This window comes from Symphodus melops, assembly GCF_947650265.1.
Source record: "Symphodus melops genome assembly, chromosome: 11".
In the NCBI taxonomy this organism is placed as follows: Eukaryota; Metazoa; Chordata; class Actinopteri; order Labriformes; family Labridae; genus Symphodus; species Symphodus melops.
In genome coordinates this window covers 4547165-4566827 of record NC_136701.1, presented here as the reverse complement: position 1 = coordinate 4566827, position 19663 = coordinate 4547165, and the positions used below count along the sequence as shown (strand labels likewise).

The following is a 19663-nucleotide window of genomic DNA, read 5'->3' as shown; positions in this document are numbered from 1 at the left end:
ACATTACATAGCGTCCTCTGCCATCAGTGTGTGCTGGGTGTGAATGTGTGTGTGTGACATGCAGTGTAAAAGTACTTTGAGTAGTAAGAAGACTAAAAGAGCGTAATATATAAGCTCATGTCCATTTACATTTACATCCAGGTATAGACACGGACGAGAAGGCCCGCAACTCAGGACTGAAGCCTGTCTCAGGCTACGACCTGAGAGGACTGGAGCCTGTCTCAGGCTACGACCTGAGAGGACTGAAGCCTGTCTCAGGCTACGACCTGAGAGGACTGAAGCCTGTCTCAGGCTACGACCTGAGAGGACTGAAGCCTGTCTGTCTCAGGCTACGACCTGAGAGGACTGAAGCCTGCCTCAGGCTACGACCTGAGAGGACTGAAGCCTGTCTCAGGCTACGACCTGAGAGGACTGAAGCCTGTCTCAGGCTACGACCTGAGAGGACTGAAGCCTGTCTCAGGCTACGACCGCAGCTCGGTTACAGCTCTGATGTAATGCTTGACCATCCTATTAACATACACACGTGTTAATTTTACTGTCACATGTTAAACCGTAGACCTCATGAAGAGCAGCTTCTTCTGGACATTTGTAATCATTTAGTCGACATGCCTAGTTTCCATTTCCAACTTCTCAAACACAGAATCATAATCACACACACACACACACACACACACACACACACACACACACACGTGAGCTGTGCTCTCATACAGTATGTACAGGTACAACATTAAATCTCAACAAACATGGCAACCAAAGACAAGCAGTGTAGATACGTAATGTATCATATATATATATATTGATAGCTGTCCTTATAAAAACCTTTGTGCTGTATAAATAAAGGTTAGTCGTGATTGACAATATGGACTCTATATGAAAGACTATATAATCTTTATTTTTAAAGGATATTGTCAGCTTTGTGGTGTATCAGCAAAAAAAACATTTACCTTATGTACTATTTCCACTGTATTTGGTTGAACTCCACATGGGCACTTACACATACTAACCTACTTTTGATGACAGTTGAGCCAACCAATCAGAAGTCAGATCTGGTGAAATCGGGATAAGCCGTCCCATGAGTGTCCCCCTGGAGGTTTATCTCAGTGAGAGAGAGGACAGTATCATGTCTCCACCCGGCCTCCAGAGAGAGGACGAGGATGGGGACAACTTTGAGCACTGAGTTACATCTGATCATCAGATGATATCATCGTTTCCCTCCTCTCCCCCTTTCATCACGCTGTTCCTCATCCTGTCAGCCTCTCAGCTCTTTACTCTCAATCTTTAATGGGATAAGAGTTGGATTTCTCTCCAGCTCCTTCTTGAAATATAGAAAATATTTGAAATTATTCAATCTTAGAGCATTCCCCCCCCCCCCCACTGTCTTCAGCAGTTTACTCAAAGTGGCTGATATAAGTCTCTGAGGAAGTGACCCACCCACCCCACCCATCTTTTTCAGCATGAAACACGCCAGTTAAGGTCACGCCCATCAAAGGTTGCTTGTCTCCTGCTTCATCTGCAGTGAGCTCTGCACAAGTAAACAGGCTCAATCTGAAGTGTTTCCTGTAATTAGGAGATTTGCACATACACAAACACACACACACACACACACACACACAAACTGTTTTCATCAAGGGAAAGAACTGTCTCTGTTGTGCCTCCATGGTGCTCAGCGGACTGCCAACCAACTCGTGTACAAAACACACACTTGGCTCTGAGGTTCAACACTCAACCAAGGAGTCACGTGTCGGCATCACCTCATTTTGTCCACACTCATTTATTAGCTCATGTCCCTTGTGTGTATTTGCAAAATGGCCATATTTAACATTTTTACAGCCGTGTAAATGCCTTGTAGCTTCAAATAGTTTCTGGAGCTCCCAGACTCCTCTGACAAAAACAGCCATTTTACTCTGCAGATCATCACAGATGCTCGTCTGCTGCTGCTCCAATCGTTTCAGGGTCTTCTCCGCAATTGTTTGTGACACGTTTATTTGTTTTTTGAGGCTGAAAATGTAAAACTCTCAGGTAATGCATTTACAAAGAAAACCATCACTGATTGAATCACCACTGTGTTCCGGCTCTTTTTGTCAATAGAGTTTGGTTGTTTTGATGAAATCAATGTAACATTTCTGTCTGTTGAATGTAAGGAAGTTGCTCGGGCACTCTTTCACGTGCGCTCCTCTCGCTCTGACATTTCTCAATGTGTGCATGTCGGTAAGTTCCTGTTTGAACCTGTGCATGTGTTTTGGCCTGTGTGTTCAGCACGTCTCAGCAACAAAATGAAAAACAAGTGAACATCCCCTACCCTTCTTGTCACATATTTGCACATGCAAGATTTATTTATTTATTTTTTGCATGCAATAGACAATTAAGTATTTCTATTACATTCTAATATCATCTGAACAGAGTTTGTACTTAGCAGGCCTAAGGATGAATTATCCTTTAACTCCATCTGCATGATAGATGTGTAGAAACTGGTTGTACATATTAAGACAATCTTTTTTTGCTTTTACCTGAAGCAGAATTTATGCTAATGATAATGGAACATCATATCTTAAACAAAAGAAAAAAATCTCTAGCGTGTGCCGTGATTCATAAATGTTAGGAGACCCCTGCTTGATGCCTGCCATCATGTTCCCTCATCTAAAGACCATAAAGTCCTTCACATGCACACTGGTCTCCTAAATGAATAAACCCTGAATGAGAGGTTGTCCTTGTAGCCATGAAACACCTTGTTAAATCAGACTTAGTGAAATACCCCCATTATCTGCAGTGAGAGCCATCCAGACCTCATTACTCTCTCTTTTCTCTTCACACTGCACGCTCTCTCTCCATCTGCACCTCCATCAGTCACCGCGGAGTATTTAAAGACAATCTCCATGAAGCCTGCAGAGCTGATCTCAGACCTGCCACGGAGGGAAGATTAAGCATCAACCAGCAAATTAAGAGTAAAGAGCCCCCGTGTCCTTGTTCATTTCTCGATTCATCCCTCCATTTTCTTTCCATTTATCCATTCATCTTTCCCCCCGGTGGTATGCATCCTCATTTGAATCAGGGGAGGATTTCTGTCAGGAAATCGTCTTAAAGCAGCACTTGGCAACATTTTTATGAGGGGAAAAATGTGCCAGAGTGATCAGCCACAGTAATGAGGGGATGAAGATTTGGCCCATTTTACCAAATCAAATGAGTCTGTCTGGAGTCCTGAATGCACGTTAGAGAACAAAACAAAACAAAACAACACCTGGAGACAAAATAAAGGATTTAACTAAAGAGTGAGGAAGCACAATACTACTGCAGAACTCATCAGAAGCAACCCAATCTCATTATTCCTTCAGACCACACAAAGATACTTAAAGGAATAGTTTTGTATTTTGGAAAATATTTGCTCCCAAAACTGCTGCAACTGTATCCATCCTCTATAAAAAAAAATACAGCCAAGATTCAGTCATAATATCAACATTCACCATTCAACATACACCAAAGGACTCTGAAAAGGAGCATTTATCAAAAATATCTGGACTGAATATTCCTACCCAAGAAGACACAAAGCGGACTTTCCTCTGAATGTTTCGAGTGTGAAGTGGGTAAAAACCATCGATTATACCAACCATGACTGTAGTCCCAGTGAAGTCACCTATGGATTCTGAAAATATGTTATAAGGTGGTCGCCTTATTGAAAATGCTTTCTCAGGCGAGTAATGAGTCAACCAACACAGCAGACATGTTTAGAACAGAGTTCATCGGGATTCCTTGGTTTAGGTGCCAGCCTCAAGTGGACACTCAAGGAACTGCAGTCATTTTGCACCTTTGAATTGGCTTCATCACCAGAGGTTACCACTCAGTCTAACGCACCCCAACATGTGTATAATCAGTGACCGATTATATGATTTCAACATTAGGCTGAGTTTTATGTAGGGTAATACCAAGTGGAAAAATCCGAGAAGGAAAATGAACATTAAGAGAGGACTAAAATGTGGCTCAAGCTGTCATTTAGGTCTGTATGAATGGTCTTTGAGATCGTGTCACCTTAAATGTATGGCTGTGTTCTCAGCTTGTTTCCTTACTTTCAAAAGGCCAACATTCAGTTTATAGAGGTTTAAACCAGAAACCATATATTCGACATGGGCAAAGGTGTGTGGTTTTTAAAGGGAGGCTTTGGTGAAGTCATAGGAAGCAGAGGGCTGTCTGGTTCTTCACTGTCACCACTTTCTATTCGGTCTCACAGGAGAGAACAGATTTAAAAAATCAAGACTCTCTGAAACACATTTTCATTGTGTCTTTGAAGCTACTTGCACACTTTGCAAGTTGGTGGGCCTAAAGTGACTGAAAGCCTGAGGCTGACTTTTTGAATTCTGAGGACTCCAATACCCAAAAGTCATGTAGCATGACATCAGACGAGCCAGTTTGTTCTTTGTAGTGAGGAGCTGTAGCAGAGGAAGTGAAGAGGTTTCTCTGATTATTCCAGACAGAAAAAAACACTTCCAACTCTCAGACTGGGCTTTACATTGGATTGCATCACTTCCTGTTCATGGAGGGATGTTCTTGTTAGTGACACGTGTGACAACAAACAAGAGTACTAATTAGTACATTTGTCTTGTTGTTCCTGCCGCACAACAGGGAAGTCATTAAACACGGAGTGCATGGTCAGTGTGTTTGTCGACATCATGCGTGGCAGTGAAAGTCACTGCTTTCAGATTCATTGTGGATAAAGATTTGTGTGTAGATGTCCGTCACTTTGCATTTTTCATGGAGCTTGTGTGTCAAACACACACACACACACACACACACACACACACACAAACAAAAAAAACACACCCAAAGAAGTCTAATCAATTTTTCAGAATGTGCGCGACACCTGCCACATTTCCACTTCGAATCCTTTCTGATGAACACAAAGGCACACACACATAAAGCAGGTGCTAAACGTCACATGACACTGATTTAAATTGACCTGGGTGCACTTTTCCTCCATGCTGGATTTTTAAAAAAAGGAATAAGAAGGTGAATAGAGGTTGGAAGATTAAAGATGGGGAAGCACAAGAGAAGGCGAGGGAGGAGGCGATGTGAGATGACACTGATGGAGAGGGAAAGAGTCAACCTGCTTTTAGTGTGTCACGATCCTCTTCTTCTCTGACCAAGGCGAAAGCAGAGAATAGTGTCGTCTTTTTGTTTGTGACGGACACTGTAGTCATATTTTAAACGAAAAGACGTCAACAATAATGGAACAGCTGAATAAGTGTGAATAAATATAAATGGACAAAATGAATTTGATTTAGGTCCACCTTATGAAAAGGTGAATAATTAGAGGGAGAAAGAGACGATAGTGAAGTTTATGAAAAGGCAGAGTGGATTAAAACGTCCATCTGTATTTGTTGTCTCTTTACCCTCCTGTATTTGTACTCAGTCTTATTTAGCCATCATAAAGGGAAAGTGTACACTTTAGTTGACTCACAACCAGAGTGAAATCATTTCCCACCAAATGATTTATTTACAGTAAACATGACGGAGGCAGAGTCAGCCTGCGAGCGTAAACACAGCGTCAGACTTGACATCTTCTCTCACACAGCTGCACTTTCACTGACCGGTGATCTCTTCGATGTTCGAAAAAAGAAATCACATATAACAGTTATTTATTGAACACGCAGCAGGGACGTTTCATCTTTGTGTCTGTGAAAAGCAGATGTGTTTTGATTCTCTGCTGCCACCCTCTGGCCATAGTTGTGCACTACATTCAATTTTGCCATCAAAACCTGATTGTCAGTTTTTTTATTCAGATTTATGACGGCGTCTTCTTAGATAACAGCGTCTTCTTAGATTACAGCGTGTTCAGTTAGACAAGCCGAGTTTTTTTATATGTATAATTATAATGAATATATAGTCCAACCTGGAGTTTAGATACAGAATAAAGTTATCAATAATGATCATAATGTACTCGTGAGAACCAATAAAACATGTTTTTGTGTCTGTTATTGTGTCAGGTCATAAGTACCCAGCCTGCACAGAGTTGGACTGAACCTACAGTATATTCATAATGCGTAGCATAAATGGGTAAATGTGCATACTCATGTCATTAGCATCTCGCTGCATCCAAATATTTGATTTCCCTCTGTTCTGGAGATATCACGTACATGTCCGTTGTTTTCTGGAGGTCTCTACTGACAGTGTTAGGGATGTAACAATTCACTCAACTCACGACACGATTCACGATGATGGGTTCAACATACGTCACAAAATCAGACTGTAGACTAATGATGAGTGAAACAGCTTCCTTCAGGAGCTGCTGACCTGCTTGTCAGTGTGTTTGGTCTTTTAAGGTTTTGTCTTTGGGAAGCCAAAATGCTTCCACACCTCTGATTTAAAAGACGGTGGTGCGTCCTCTGAGTCTTTCTCTACAGCTGCTGACGCTCACCATGTTATTGAGATTCATTTTTCAGACTACTGATGTGAACCTTAACACCTTTGAATCATTTTATCACGATGAATCTTCACATCCCTACTACTTATGTTTCTCATTATTTTGGGATTATAACGCTGGTTTTCTCATCATTTCATATACAATTAAATGTTTAATCTGGATTGATTTATCTTGTAATCTGGCGATAACAATGTCTGTTTAGGGCCTCCGTAGCCTGCAGTGTATCCTGGTAATATTTTAAATGTTCTACCTAATCTAAATATGATGGAAACATGACGCTCATATTTGGGTTTACAGAACACTTTTTACAGAAAACTTTTCATCAGAATGGATGAAAGTCAGTTTTGCAGAACGCTGACAGATTGTCTTCTTCCTCTTCCTCTTCCTCTTCCTCTGTGCAGGTGTATGGGCTCAGATCACGATGCCTCAGACCAGTATGGATGTGATCAAAGGTCAGACTGTGGTGCTGAGGGCGTCCTACAGTGCTGTGCCGGGCGGAGACCTGAGCACCAACACCATCCTCTGGAACTTTGTCACCGGCAACTCACAGCAGGTAAGACAAACATGGGAGGCTGCAGAGCCAATCGAAAAATAACGAAGTGATATCGGTTAACGTCTTGTTCCATTTTATAAATCTTTCTGTACTGAGCCTGCTGTTGGTGTGATATCTGGGATTACAGCTTCAAAGGGTGTTTGTCTGTTCTTATGCTGTTAATCTGCAAAAGCTTTACCTTTGTAAACCTTCAGAAAATAATCCAAGACAAAAAAGGCTTAAAGCTTACATACAAGCACTGTCTTATACTGCTCTAATGTACACACTGAGCATAGACTGATGGCATGTATGGAGTCACCGAGGTGCTGTGAAAATGAAAACATTTTGAAATGAATAGATAAATAAATGTGGAAATTAATTAAATTAATCAAACCATTAAAACAATATTAATAAGCATTATCATATATTTCTGTCAGTAATTCATCTCATCGTTCACGTTCAGCCACATTAATGCAGTTTTCTGCTCTTCTGTATTATCTTCCCTAACTTGGTGCTGACCAAATTTGCCGCTTTGCTAACACAGAGCACTCTTATGGTCCCTGAATAACATCCCAGCCTCTACGACACTGATCATCAACAGACGCCCCCCCAGCCAGTTGTTTGACAGCGCACTTCTTGTATAGATGTGTTTTATGTCCTTGTAGCTGACTAGATATTAAAAATCATCTTACAAATCTCAGTTGTCAACGTGTTGGACATGACAAGTACAAGTTTGTCTAAGTCAAGAGAGTTGTACGAATTGAGCTTTTTCTTTCGACGCTCAACAGGGCAGACAAAGATGTCAGGTTTACTGTAACTTTGGCCGTTTGGTTGGATCCTTGTCCCACTGACTCGACAGTAAGAGCAGGTTAGGAAACCTCACACACTGCTAAGCGTTAGCTAGTCAAGTCACTGTGAAACAATTTGGGAGCTGAGCTGGTAGAGTCGCTCGTCTTTTAAATGGAAGGTTGGGGGTTCAATCCCCAGCTCCTACAGCGATGTGTCCGATGTGTCCTTGGGCAAGTGTTAACCCCAACTAGCTCCTGCTGCTACATCAGTGGCATATAAATGTGTATGAATGGAGTACCGTAAATTCCGGACTATAAGCCGCTACTTTTTTCTCACACTTCGAGCACTGCGGCTTCTACTCCGGTGCGGCTAATGCATGGATTTTTTATGGGGGACAATGAGCTTCTGCCGCAAAAACATTTGACTTCGTCACGTCGGATCTTAATATCAGTCATTTTGCGCTTCATGCACGCACCCTCATGATGGAAAACACACGGAGAAATACATATGATGCAGCTTTCAAGTTAAAGGCGATCGACCTGGCTGTCAAAGAAGCTAACAGAGCTGCTGCACGTTAAGATGACACTGACAGCGACAACAGAGACTGAGGAAGTGAGTAATGAAGTCATTCTGAGGCAGTGAATGGATGGACTTTTTCTTGTGAAATATATTACGGTCATCTTTTTCATCAGCCGTGTTACAGACACCGTCGGCTAGGCTTCGTATTGTAACGGTTCATGTTGTAAAGTCAGTAGTTGGTAATGTGTTCATAATTCCGATTATGTGGAGAGTCAGTGAATGCACCAGCGAGAACGTGTTGAGTGGCTGTATGAGAGAACGCTGGGGGAGAGAGTTGGATTGTTACGGCAAGTTATGTGTTGCTCTCCGCTGTAAACGGCGTGGTCACGGCCGACAGTGATCGGGTTATTAAAAGTTATTATTTGAACGCTCTCGTCGTCCTTTAACGTCCGTACGGACGCTACAGTATTTGCGGATGTTACCGGTAGCCTACGTCTGTGTAAATAGCTCTTGTTATAGCGTGGACACCTGCGGCTTATAATCAAGTGCGGCTTATATATGTACAAATACATTTATTTACTTATTTTTAGCCGGTGCGGCTTATATCCAGGTGCGCTCAATAGTACGGAATTTACGGTATTCACTTTACATAGTAACCTCTGCCATCAGAGTGTGAATGTGAAGGTGTGCCATGCAGTGTCCCGACCATTTACCAAATACATTTATTACATATAGTTGTTTTTCTTATTCCTTTACAGAAACTAAATAACTTCATCTAATACATGTGCTGTCATAAAGTGTGTTTTGATGCATTAGGGGAAAAAACCCAACATGTATCCTGAACAGATGATTTGTTATAAACGTGAAATGAAGCTGAGAGGTTTTGCTTAAAAAGTCTATCTCTGTAAATCTCTCTGTGGTTTTTTTTACACATTATCTACAAACCTGATCATGACTCAGCTTACGTATCTGTGCAGCTCAGATATTTGAGCTGTACAGATGGACAACCTAAAAGAGGATCACAATCAAACAGAGAACAGGAAAAGAGAACTCACAGAGCGCTGGGAAAGACACCGTTGATTAAAAGTCAAGCGGGTTTTTTTTCGCCATCCGGTGAGTCACTGTGCTGTACTGTAGCCACTGTCATTTGTAGCCAAGAAAGATGAATAAAAAAGAGCCAACTGCCACTGTGTGTGTGTGTGTGTGTGTGTGTGTGTGTGTGTGTGTGTGTGTGTGTGTGTGTGTGTGTGTGTGTGTGTGTGTGTGTGTTACAGGGATGTACACACGTCCACTTGGTATTCAGTCCAGCAGCTAATTTGACGTAATCTTTTCAGACTGTCTAACTGCTTCTTTAAGGGAAAGAAAAACTGTCAGAGATTTCTCCAACTTAAATTACTTTCCGAAGGCTCAGAGTTCGACTCGTCCTCTGTCACTTCCCTCGTTCTCAGATCAGACAGCTGGTCTGGGCCCTACGCCTCATTACATGACTCTTCAAAAAAGGTTCCAGTGCCATTTATGGCTTGATTGGTTTATTAAAAACGAACCGTCCATCTGACATTGGTCGAAGTTTTTACAGGTTTACAGCTGCTACAGATTTCCTTTGTTCCTTTTTCAGAGCACATGAGATCTTAATTACTGTCAGGACATGAAGACAACTATAACCAAAAACTTAAAAAGTGTATCTGGATGAAATTACCTACCCTGCCTTTAACAGTGGAGTTTAGTCAAGTCTTTGTTTATTTTCTTTATTTCAGTGAGTCACTCGCTTATTAACTGCTTTTTTTCCGCTCTGAATAGTTTCCCCTCCAATAAGTCCATCCTAAAACTGCTAGCAAGTCTATTTAACCCAAGGTTCAATAAAAAGAGCCACACATGAGGACTACTTTCTCTTAGTAGATCTGATCAGTAGAGCAGAAGTTGGGATGCATATACGTCGTGGACTCAAATGTTTGACAAATTCAGAACAATCATTATTTGAAGTGCAATAGATGCAATGAAGGAAAACGTCTCTGATGGATGTCTGTAAACTGGTTCCTTGTTTGGCTCACTGACATTCACTTCCTGTATGTTTGTTTCTGCGGTAAAGTTCTCCCAGGTCATCTCCTACACCAAAGGCTCCGTGAGCGTGGGCCCACAGTTTAAAGGCCGTGTTGGTTTTTCATCGACAATGCCGTCACGTGATGTGTCGCTGTACCTCAACGACACTAAGGAGTCTGACTCAGGACGCTACTTCTGCCAGATCATCACCCCTGAGAATCCTCCTCCGCCTGCAGAACTCACTCTGAATGTGAATGGTGAGAAAGACTTGTTTCTAGGACTGGTTAAATATGGACTGCACTGTTTGTATATCAGAATGTAACAAACGTCTTTTTTTTCTCTCAGTGCCTCCTGCTGTTCCTAAGTGCTCTATGTCAGGAAAGGCGGTGCTGAAGGGCAACGTGACTCTGAGCTGTAACTCGGACTCTGGGAAGCCGATTCCTTTGTACAAGTGGAAGAAAACCAGTCCCACCTCGGAGGTCTTCTTCTCTCCCATGCTAAGTGGGTGGAGCCTGCACACGAACCAATCACTGTTATTAACTGTTATCTCTTGTTCCCGGAGAACCCTGGCTCGTCCCCTTTGAGGACTATACAGTAAATGATTCGTGCTATACAGGACAAACCTTATTGATAAACATATGACAGACTATCGGTTTATCTGTGATGGTCTTTTATGAGATTTAAAGGCTCTTTTGTCATCTGTTATCTTCCATGTAGAAATACCTTTAATGGTGTACATTTCAGCTGCAGTAGTTTTCTTACTACCTTGAGACTAAACTGACTAATTTGAAATAAGTATTAGTATTTGAAACTAATGTAAAGTATAAAGTATTTTCTGTCATTAACAAAAACATATATACACTGTTTTTTCCCCACCTAATGTCCTCCATCATCAACAATAAGGGATGAATTACAATCTGAATATTTCACATATATGTTCATCTCTGTGTGACTAACAAGCAGCAACCTTTGGTGCTGAAAAAATGAAGCCAATGCAAAAAAAAAAACAAAAAAAAACTGCAGTTCCTCAAGTGTCCACTTGAAGCTGGTTCCAAAAGAAAAGGAATCCTTGTTAACACCAATAGAAAAAAAATCCCATTTTTTCAGCAGAAATAAACTCATATATTTTCGTACAAAAAAGGCTTTTGAGGTTGGCATGTTTTGGTAACCACAGTATTAAGTAGGCCCAGCTCACTTGCTTCTCAATGTTGTGTCCACCATCACAAGACTTTATAAGACCTTTTCAGAAACCAACCAGGTTAACATCACTGAGTCTACGTTCAGTTTTTGTTTTTTTTGTGTCATCAGTTTTAGTGAAGTGTATGCAGTTTGCATGACCTTATTCCTCTGTATTTGATGCCATTTCAGATGAGAAGATGGGCTTACTGAAGTTGAGCAACCTGAGCAGCAACATGTCAGGAAAATACGTGTGCACAGCCAGCAACTCAGCCGGGTCAGAGAGCTGCTTCATTAACCTGGACATCACCTCCTGTACGTAGCACACTGCAGAACAATAACAACCTTCTGTGCATACAATAAGGGAATGAGGTGGCTTGTTGTGAAAACTGTTCACAACATTATTTTTTTTTTAAACTAATTTGAGACATTTGTGTAACAGAAAAAGGATTTCAGGCAGATACGCACGTTATTTGTCTAATTTATGCTTCGATGAATGTGATTATATTTTGTCCTATGTTGCTTCTCGTAGCCAACAATGTTGGAATGATTGTTGGTGCCGTAGTGGGCTCAATAGCTGGCATCATCTTCCTCCTCCTCCTCGCCTGGTTCTTCTTCCTGATGAAGAGACGCAGAGACAACGAGGACGACATGGCCAACGAAATCAAGTGAGTTCATATCAGTTACTGGGTCAGATTGACAATTACAACATTTATTGCTGACTGACTGCAATAGAGATCATGAACACACTGTCTCCATGTTGACAGATGGGACATTTGTCAAACTATGAAGTGAAAGTACACATCAAATAAATTGAGATTCTGTTGTGGTAGTTTTTGATACTTTGTATAATGCTGATTTATGTCCAAGTGTTCATTGTTCTGAGTGGTTTTTGTTTTAATTAGCTCTTTGATGTGAGAAAAAAAAAACAGATGTAGCATCATGATCGACGGCTCTGTTGACAAATGTGCTCCTCGCAGGGTTCCTAACTGGAGTTGTAGAGTAGAGGAGGAAGTGTGAAAGAAAAAGCAAGAAAACTAACAAATAGTCTTATTTTTAAATCAACATAAAAAGCTGTTCTGCTGTGGGCTGTACCGACCTACGGGATTGGACGTTTATCTGTAAATTAAACGTGAGCTTCAGTTGGAGGAACAGGGAGTGGCATCAATTCTGCAGCTCCAACATTCATCTTCTCTAATCTTGTCTTGTTTCCAAGTTGAATTAGCCGCACAGTATGTAAGGACCCATTGTGGGGGTATTTTGGCTTCACTTTTGGACACTTCTGGAGACACACTATCCGTATTACTTTCAAGTCAAAGCTGCAGGATCAATGACAACATTTATTATGATTAATAGCATGACTAGCACGAGCATTCATCTAGTATCCCTTAGGAACTGAAATTATGTTCTAATTCTCAAGTGGACACTCTAAAGTCTTTGTTTGTCCTGCAGGGAGGACGCTCAGGCCCCGAAGCGTGTCTCCTGGGCAAAGAGCGGCATGGGCTCGGACATCATCTCAAAGAACGGCACCTTGTCCTCCATCGCCTCCAGCCCCCACCACAAAGAGCCCCCCCACCACCACCACCACCACAACAACCACCACCACCTGCAGCAGTACCCGCAGCGCCCCCCGTCTGACACCGCCTCCATCATCACCGCCACGGGCAGCACGGCCGGCTACAGACCGTCCCGCCACCACGGAGCCTCCACCCCCACCCACTACAGCTACAACAACAACACCACCCTGCCCCGCGATCAGCCCGTCCCTTCCGAGGCGACCACCAATGGGAGCTCCCTGCCCAGACCGGAGCGCTACGCTCAGCTGCCTCAGGCTCAGGCGCTGCCCCTGACCTACAGCCAGCCTCAGCTGCAGCTACAGACCACGCCTATACCCCCACCGATACCCACCTCCACCGTCACGGCCTCCAACATTGCCCGCATGGGAGGGGTGCCCATTATGGTGCCTGCACAGAACCAGGCCGGCTCTCTGGTCTAACGCAGAATACAGAGAAGTACTGTCCCTTTAAGACATCCAACATGGTCTTCTGAATTTTTTGTAAAAAAGGGAACGCTTCAACTTCTATTTCGCAAAAATACAGTAAAAAAGAATCAATTTATTGAGGTTTTCATGGTAAGACTGCAGACACAGACTGTTTCCTCACTTCAAGTATACTCAAGCCTTTTATACTCTGTATGCACTGTATACATTACAAACTACGTATGGATATAGTTTTCATACATTTGCCCTCTTTTTCTACTTTATAAAAGCATTTCTAATGTTGTTTTTTTTTATTACGTATCTTTTAAACGCTGCATTCTATATTTCTTTCTGCCATACTTATTCAACATGGATGATCCTTTGGAGGCTTTCAAACACCTGTAAGCCACACAGATGAACAGACAGAGTGATAAAGATCCGCTGTTCTTCATCCATCTTATTTACTTAAAAGAAAAAAAACTACCTTAAAGAGTTCAACGTAAAGCACATTGTGTCAGAAGTGTTCACAGCAGAAAATGTAGCTCATACAGAAACGAGTGAGGCCTGGTTTTTAGTGAATTAAAGCCTATTACTGAGTGTATTTTTCTGCAGCAGACTTGTGGAGAGAAAGATAAGACTACAATATACGTATGATCAAGTATCCTAATCCTTTTCTTGGCTTTACTTCTGTCAGTGGTTCCAATTTATTAAATGCTCTTAGACTCACAGATTAGCAAAAGCTTCTTACAATATTGAGCACTATTCAGAGCTGCAGTTTGGTGACTTTGCGAAGTCCACATTTGAGTTGTTATTATTTTTAAGTTGCCTGCAGAATAGAAGTTGTATATAGGATATTTATTTTTGGTTCATTTTGCTCAGTACAGAAGCCTGTATGGGACATATTCATAAGTTTATATATTTAACTGCAACACTGGATACTGAACCAAAGATATACTGTACGTCACCCTTGAATTATTTTAGTAGAAAACAATGTATGCTAAACTTTCGATTGACATTGCCCAGAAATATTAACAGGACCCTGGAAAACTTCCACAGCTGTCAAGTTGCTGTTTAAAATATGCCATGGTATTGATCCTCTGCCATTTTCTGTCATGATCATACAAGGGAGATGCACAGTTTCCACTGCGTATTTCATTGACTGTATAAGTAGACGTAGCCACAGACATCTGGAGTGACCACGCTGCTTAGACGAGAGGGAGGAGCAGGAGAGGAGCTGGGCCATGCTGACTTGTAGGTAAAGCTGGATGGGGTTTCATGGTCAAGCTGTAATTTACAGTAACTGTTGTAATATAAGAGTGCTAATTTGCCTGCCAAGATCAGCCTTTACAAAAATGAACTTTAAAAAAAACTGTTGTTCAGCGTTTGGCCAAAGCAGAGGGTCTTTAATTACAAATACTGAATGAAAGCTTTTTCAGGGTTGTAATGATAAGAACTTGTAAACATCAGGGCAGCCACGCTCTAAAGAGAACGCTGGAGATGTAGGATGATTTAGCTGTTTATCAAACAGACTCAACTTAATATTAATGTCTCTTAAAACCTACAAAAGCAAATAAGACCATTCAGAAAAACAGTGACCATTTCTACTTCAGTATGTTTGATGTCTGTCTGCACAGGAGGAGATCAACAACTCTCTGATTTATGTTCAAAATATATATATCAACACCTCTTACACAAGTAACCCTTACCATTGACTAAATCAGAGATAAGAAAAAGGCTTTGTCGCTAAATGTTCCCCCACATCAAATCCCCATAGAAAGTACAGTAAAAAAAAAAGGTTAGGTTTTTGGAACAATTCGGAATAATGACAACTAACTATTATGACAAAAAAAATGATTTTAAAGTTTGACCCATGCATCTGTTAACATGGAGGAGGCGGAGCTTACGACCTGGCCAGTCAACAGAGGGAGGGTCAAATGTTCTGGCTTCACTTCTAAGGAGCCGTCGTGTCGTTCATCTTTTTGTGGGTGAGGGTTTTTATTCAGAGAGAGGACCGTGGAGAGACGTACAGGACAGCAGCCACCGGGTCCGACTGCAGCCTCAAAGCGTGTTGTTCACCTTTTAAAACCTTCTGTGTTTGACCACTAGATGACAAATACCTTTTGTTTTATACAGTCTATGAATGCAAATTTAAAACAACATAGAGAAAAACATCAATGTCGGCTCAATACGACTGAACAGATTCATTTTGTACTCAAAACAACTCTAAAAATTGTTTTTCAATTTTTGATTGTATATTTCTTCTCTATCTGTTCACACACGTCTGCTATTTAAAATATGGATTTGGAAATGAGATGTTTTAAAATATATTTATTGGAAGTGATCATGCTATTTATCCTGCTGTAATGTCGTTACACTGGAGCATTATAATTAATGTTCTGCCTTTTTTAAATGATGCACAGAAAGTCAGAATAACAACAAACCAATCTGAGAAATGTGTCGATATAAAGATAAGCGCATTGGATGCAGATTATTCCACAAAGAAAACCAATCTGACAGAAAACAAGCGAGATGGAGCGAGTTTCATCTTGAAGCTGTGGCGTTGTGTTTTGAGTACAACAGAGCGGGACGAGTGAAGCTGAACATCGAGTTTCTACAACCGATCGTCGATCATCGAGCGTCTGTTTGAACTTGTGAAGTCGTCTTTGAAAAAGTGTACATTATGAACATTCAAATGTATTCAAGACAAGCCTTTATTTTTCTACAGTCATGTTTAAGAGCACAGGAGCAGATATTATATGTAGCCAATGTTTCCTACTCGCTGTCCGTGAGTTATAAACTATGATGGATTGTAAAAACCACTTTGGACAAACTGGTGACCAAACTCCTGCGCGTGTTGCAGCATAGGACGTAACTGTGGACATTAATGTGCAGTTTATCCTCCATATTTGTGTTCATGGAAAATGCTTTGTATGAATATTTTCAAATAAAAGAGATATTGTAAGTTGTGTTTGTGTGTTTTTACCCATGAAGTTTAAGTATTCTGCAGGATAGTTTGAACCATGAACAGAGGAACGCCTGTGAGCTTGTTCAGACAGGCACTGAGTTCACGCTGTCATTCTCCACAATTCTCCACTGTAAGTAGAATCAGTTCGTGACTCCACTGTACGGTGGGGGTTTCGGTATCTGTGTTAAATGAATGAGGAGGACATTATCAAACAGACTTGTGGATCATCTTAGATTTATTTAGCCATGGTCAAATAACATAATAACATAACAAACAATAGCTCAGACACACTTCACGACTAGAACCTTGCAGTTACTGGCATGCTGCTCACAATCTCACATGCTAGTGGTGGTGGACCAGGACTCTGCAGTCACTGGACCCGTGCTGACCAGGATCTCACGATCACTGGCAAAGTATTCTTCTTCACAGTGTTCCTTATATTCTGCTAGACAGACAGCCCACAAATACTTGACTCTGTATCAGGCATGAAGAACTCATCTCCTTGGCTCAAATGTCAAACATCTATGTTAAGCTAAATCTATCAGACACTTGGCTCCAAACTCTGATCTAACTCTGCTGCTCCTGTAATAAGATCTCTTACATGTGTATGTATGATATCTTCACAAACCTAAAAGAATTACTCTCACATGGTTGACACAATTAAAAGATGTATTCACAAATTTATCAAGATGAATGAATCCATGAAAACACGTACTATCATCCACCATCTGCATACTGTGACTGGAGGTTAAAGATCTGATCTCATCACTCCTTGTTTTCCTGTAAACAAATGAGAGGAACGATGTGTGGGCCTACGGGCCTAGACACAAAACTCAAACTATGTTTTCCGGCTGTAAAAAAAACAAAAAACAAAAAACCTGACAAAACGTTTTCCAACTGTAGTTTGTAAATGTCTTCATATACAGTGTCGAGGAAATGATCAAGACTGGACTCCACACAACAAGACTCCTTAGACTCAGATGGCTGACGTTGATGAAAGTTTATACATCAGATGAATAATCAAGGAGCAACATGATGCAACATCACACTTGTGTCATGCACAAACGTAACTGTCAAACACTTCCAAAGGCTCTGCATATATTCACAAAGATATTATCATGATCAGGGTCGTCACATCGACCCACCTAGACTAATCTGTGACATCTAGGAGACTCTCCAAGCTGTCCTTGGTGTCTCGACAAAGCTGAACTATATCAGGTCTGACTGACATCAGGAACAGTGAATTAACATTACACATTTGATTAAGTACAGGAATTCCATAACATACAGTGTGTAACAGTGTTACATACACCCCTCTTTAAATCAAACTAGAGGGGTGGATGTTATTTTGAATATCAGCACTGCTATCTATGATTCAGTTTTAGGCACAAAGCCTTAAGCAAAGTGCTGAAGATAATCACAGCAGTGCTGATTCTTAGAACAATGTCTTGAATTTGAGAGTAAAGTTGCTTTCATGCAGACAAACAGATGTACCAACAGCAGAGAGGAAAAAGACAATCTGACTGTTGTTTGCACCATCAATTTAACTATAGTTCCACATCTCTACTGATACTGACCTTTTGCTAAAGCAACCCATGGGTTGGTTGTTTGGGCAGGCCATCCTCAACAACAGCTCATGAGCTCCCAGAAAAAGGAGAGGTTAGTAACTTGAATATAAAGATAGTGATAAGCAGTAATAAGATATGAAAGCAGAGAGAGAGAGAGAGAGAGAGAGAGAGAGAGAGAGAGAGAGAGAGAGAGAGAGAGAGATAAGAGTTCAAGGTGCCAGTTCCCCCAGTAGTCTAGGCCTATAACAGCTATGAGCAGGTCTATCACCGATCCAGCCCTAACTATAATATTTTATCAAAAAGAAAAGTGTTAAGTCTATTCTTAAACGTATCTAGTGTGTCTGCCTCCCGGACCCCGACTGGTAGACGAATCCAGAAGAGCCTGGTAACTGAAGGCTCTACCTCCCATAGTACATTTAGAGACTGTAGGTACCACGAGCAGGCCTGCATTCTGGGAGCGTAATGTTCTTGATATGGTACAATTAACTATGATGATGTTTTGTTTTCATTTGAAATGCTGGATGTCTCAGGTATTACACCTTAGGAATACAAAAATGTCACTCAGTTGCATATATAAGAACACTTTAAAATTAAGTTTTTTTTTAATTTATTTGATGAGTTGAGATGTGTATTTTCTTTTCAAAGAGAGCTTTGTTAGATTTGGAGTCAACCACCAGATGGCAGCAGGTTCACATTTTTCGGGAAAGCAGTGAGCTGCAGAGGAAATCTGGTCTTCTTTGTGTCTGTTAAACAACATACAAAAAAAGAGCTGAAATTGTATTTCCCGCGTACACTAATGCTAAAGAGAATCAAACAGAATTTTACACAGAGTACAGTTAAAATACCAAAAAATCATTTAAAGTAGTATTGTGCAAACTGCAGTGACTGGACCTTAGATAGGAAGATAAATGTGTGCAGAAAAGTGATGTGACAGTTAATAAAGTAATCTTAATAATCCATCAACATATAATATATTCACAAGACAACATTACATGTATTACATGTATTCATTTCTCAGAAATTGAGGAATGAAGTTGGTGTCATGTTGGAATTCACGAGGAAGAACCACATGTTGCATAAACTCACACTGAGGGTGTCTTAAATGAAAGAGACAGTTAGCACCATGCTGAGGTCTTACAGATATGTCCAGTGTCTTTCTTTTCACAGCTGACTGGGCCGACACCTTCCTGATCTGAACATGATCATGTCATTTGAGGACGGTTACTTGGCATGGAGGAAGACATCTACAGGATAGAAAGGCCGCTCTGGGCTATAGTTTTTTGGGTTTTTTTTCTTTTACGATAATTACACACATAGGATTAAGTTTCTTGGTCCAGTAAGACCACTTTAAGACTCCAGGAAACAAACACTAACAACTGACCTGTCAATATAAAACATCTTGTACCCGACAGTTTACCTTTTGAAATACTTTGATGTTTAGTACCCTGGATTCTTCAGTGAGCGAGACTTCATTTAACTTTGAATTTGACTTTTTAACAAAAGCAATATCTATTTATTATTTTAATAATCATCTTAGACACAAATATCATGCTTTAGGTATTGTAAATAAGCAGGGTGATTATTAACCGGACAAACAATGAATGTAGCAAATAATGTTTAAACTAATTACAGTAAACTGCATCACATCTGTGATTGTCTCAACAGCTTCTGAGCAATTATAACGCTA

At 40.9% G+C, this 19663-nt stretch overlaps 1 protein-coding gene across 1 annotated transcript in view; it reads left to right on the top strand.

Annotated features, from left to right (window-relative positions):
- Positions 1-16405, top strand: part of esama (endothelial cell adhesion molecule a) — a 67446-nt gene extending 51041 nt beyond the window's left edge. The window contains exons 2-7 of the mRNA XM_079356482.1: positions 6814-6965; positions 10339-10546; positions 10635-10790; positions 11658-11780; positions 11998-12133; positions 12918-16405. Of these exons, the coding sequence (XP_079212608.1) occupies positions 6814-6965; positions 10339-10546; positions 10635-10790; positions 11658-11780; positions 11998-12133; positions 12918-13461 (1319 nt within the window). The 3' untranslated portion in view covers positions 13462-16405. The remainder of the gene's footprint in view (positions 1-6813; positions 6966-10338; positions 10547-10634; positions 10791-11657; positions 11781-11997; positions 12134-12917) is intronic.
- Positions 16406-19663: the final 3258 nt, after the last annotated feature.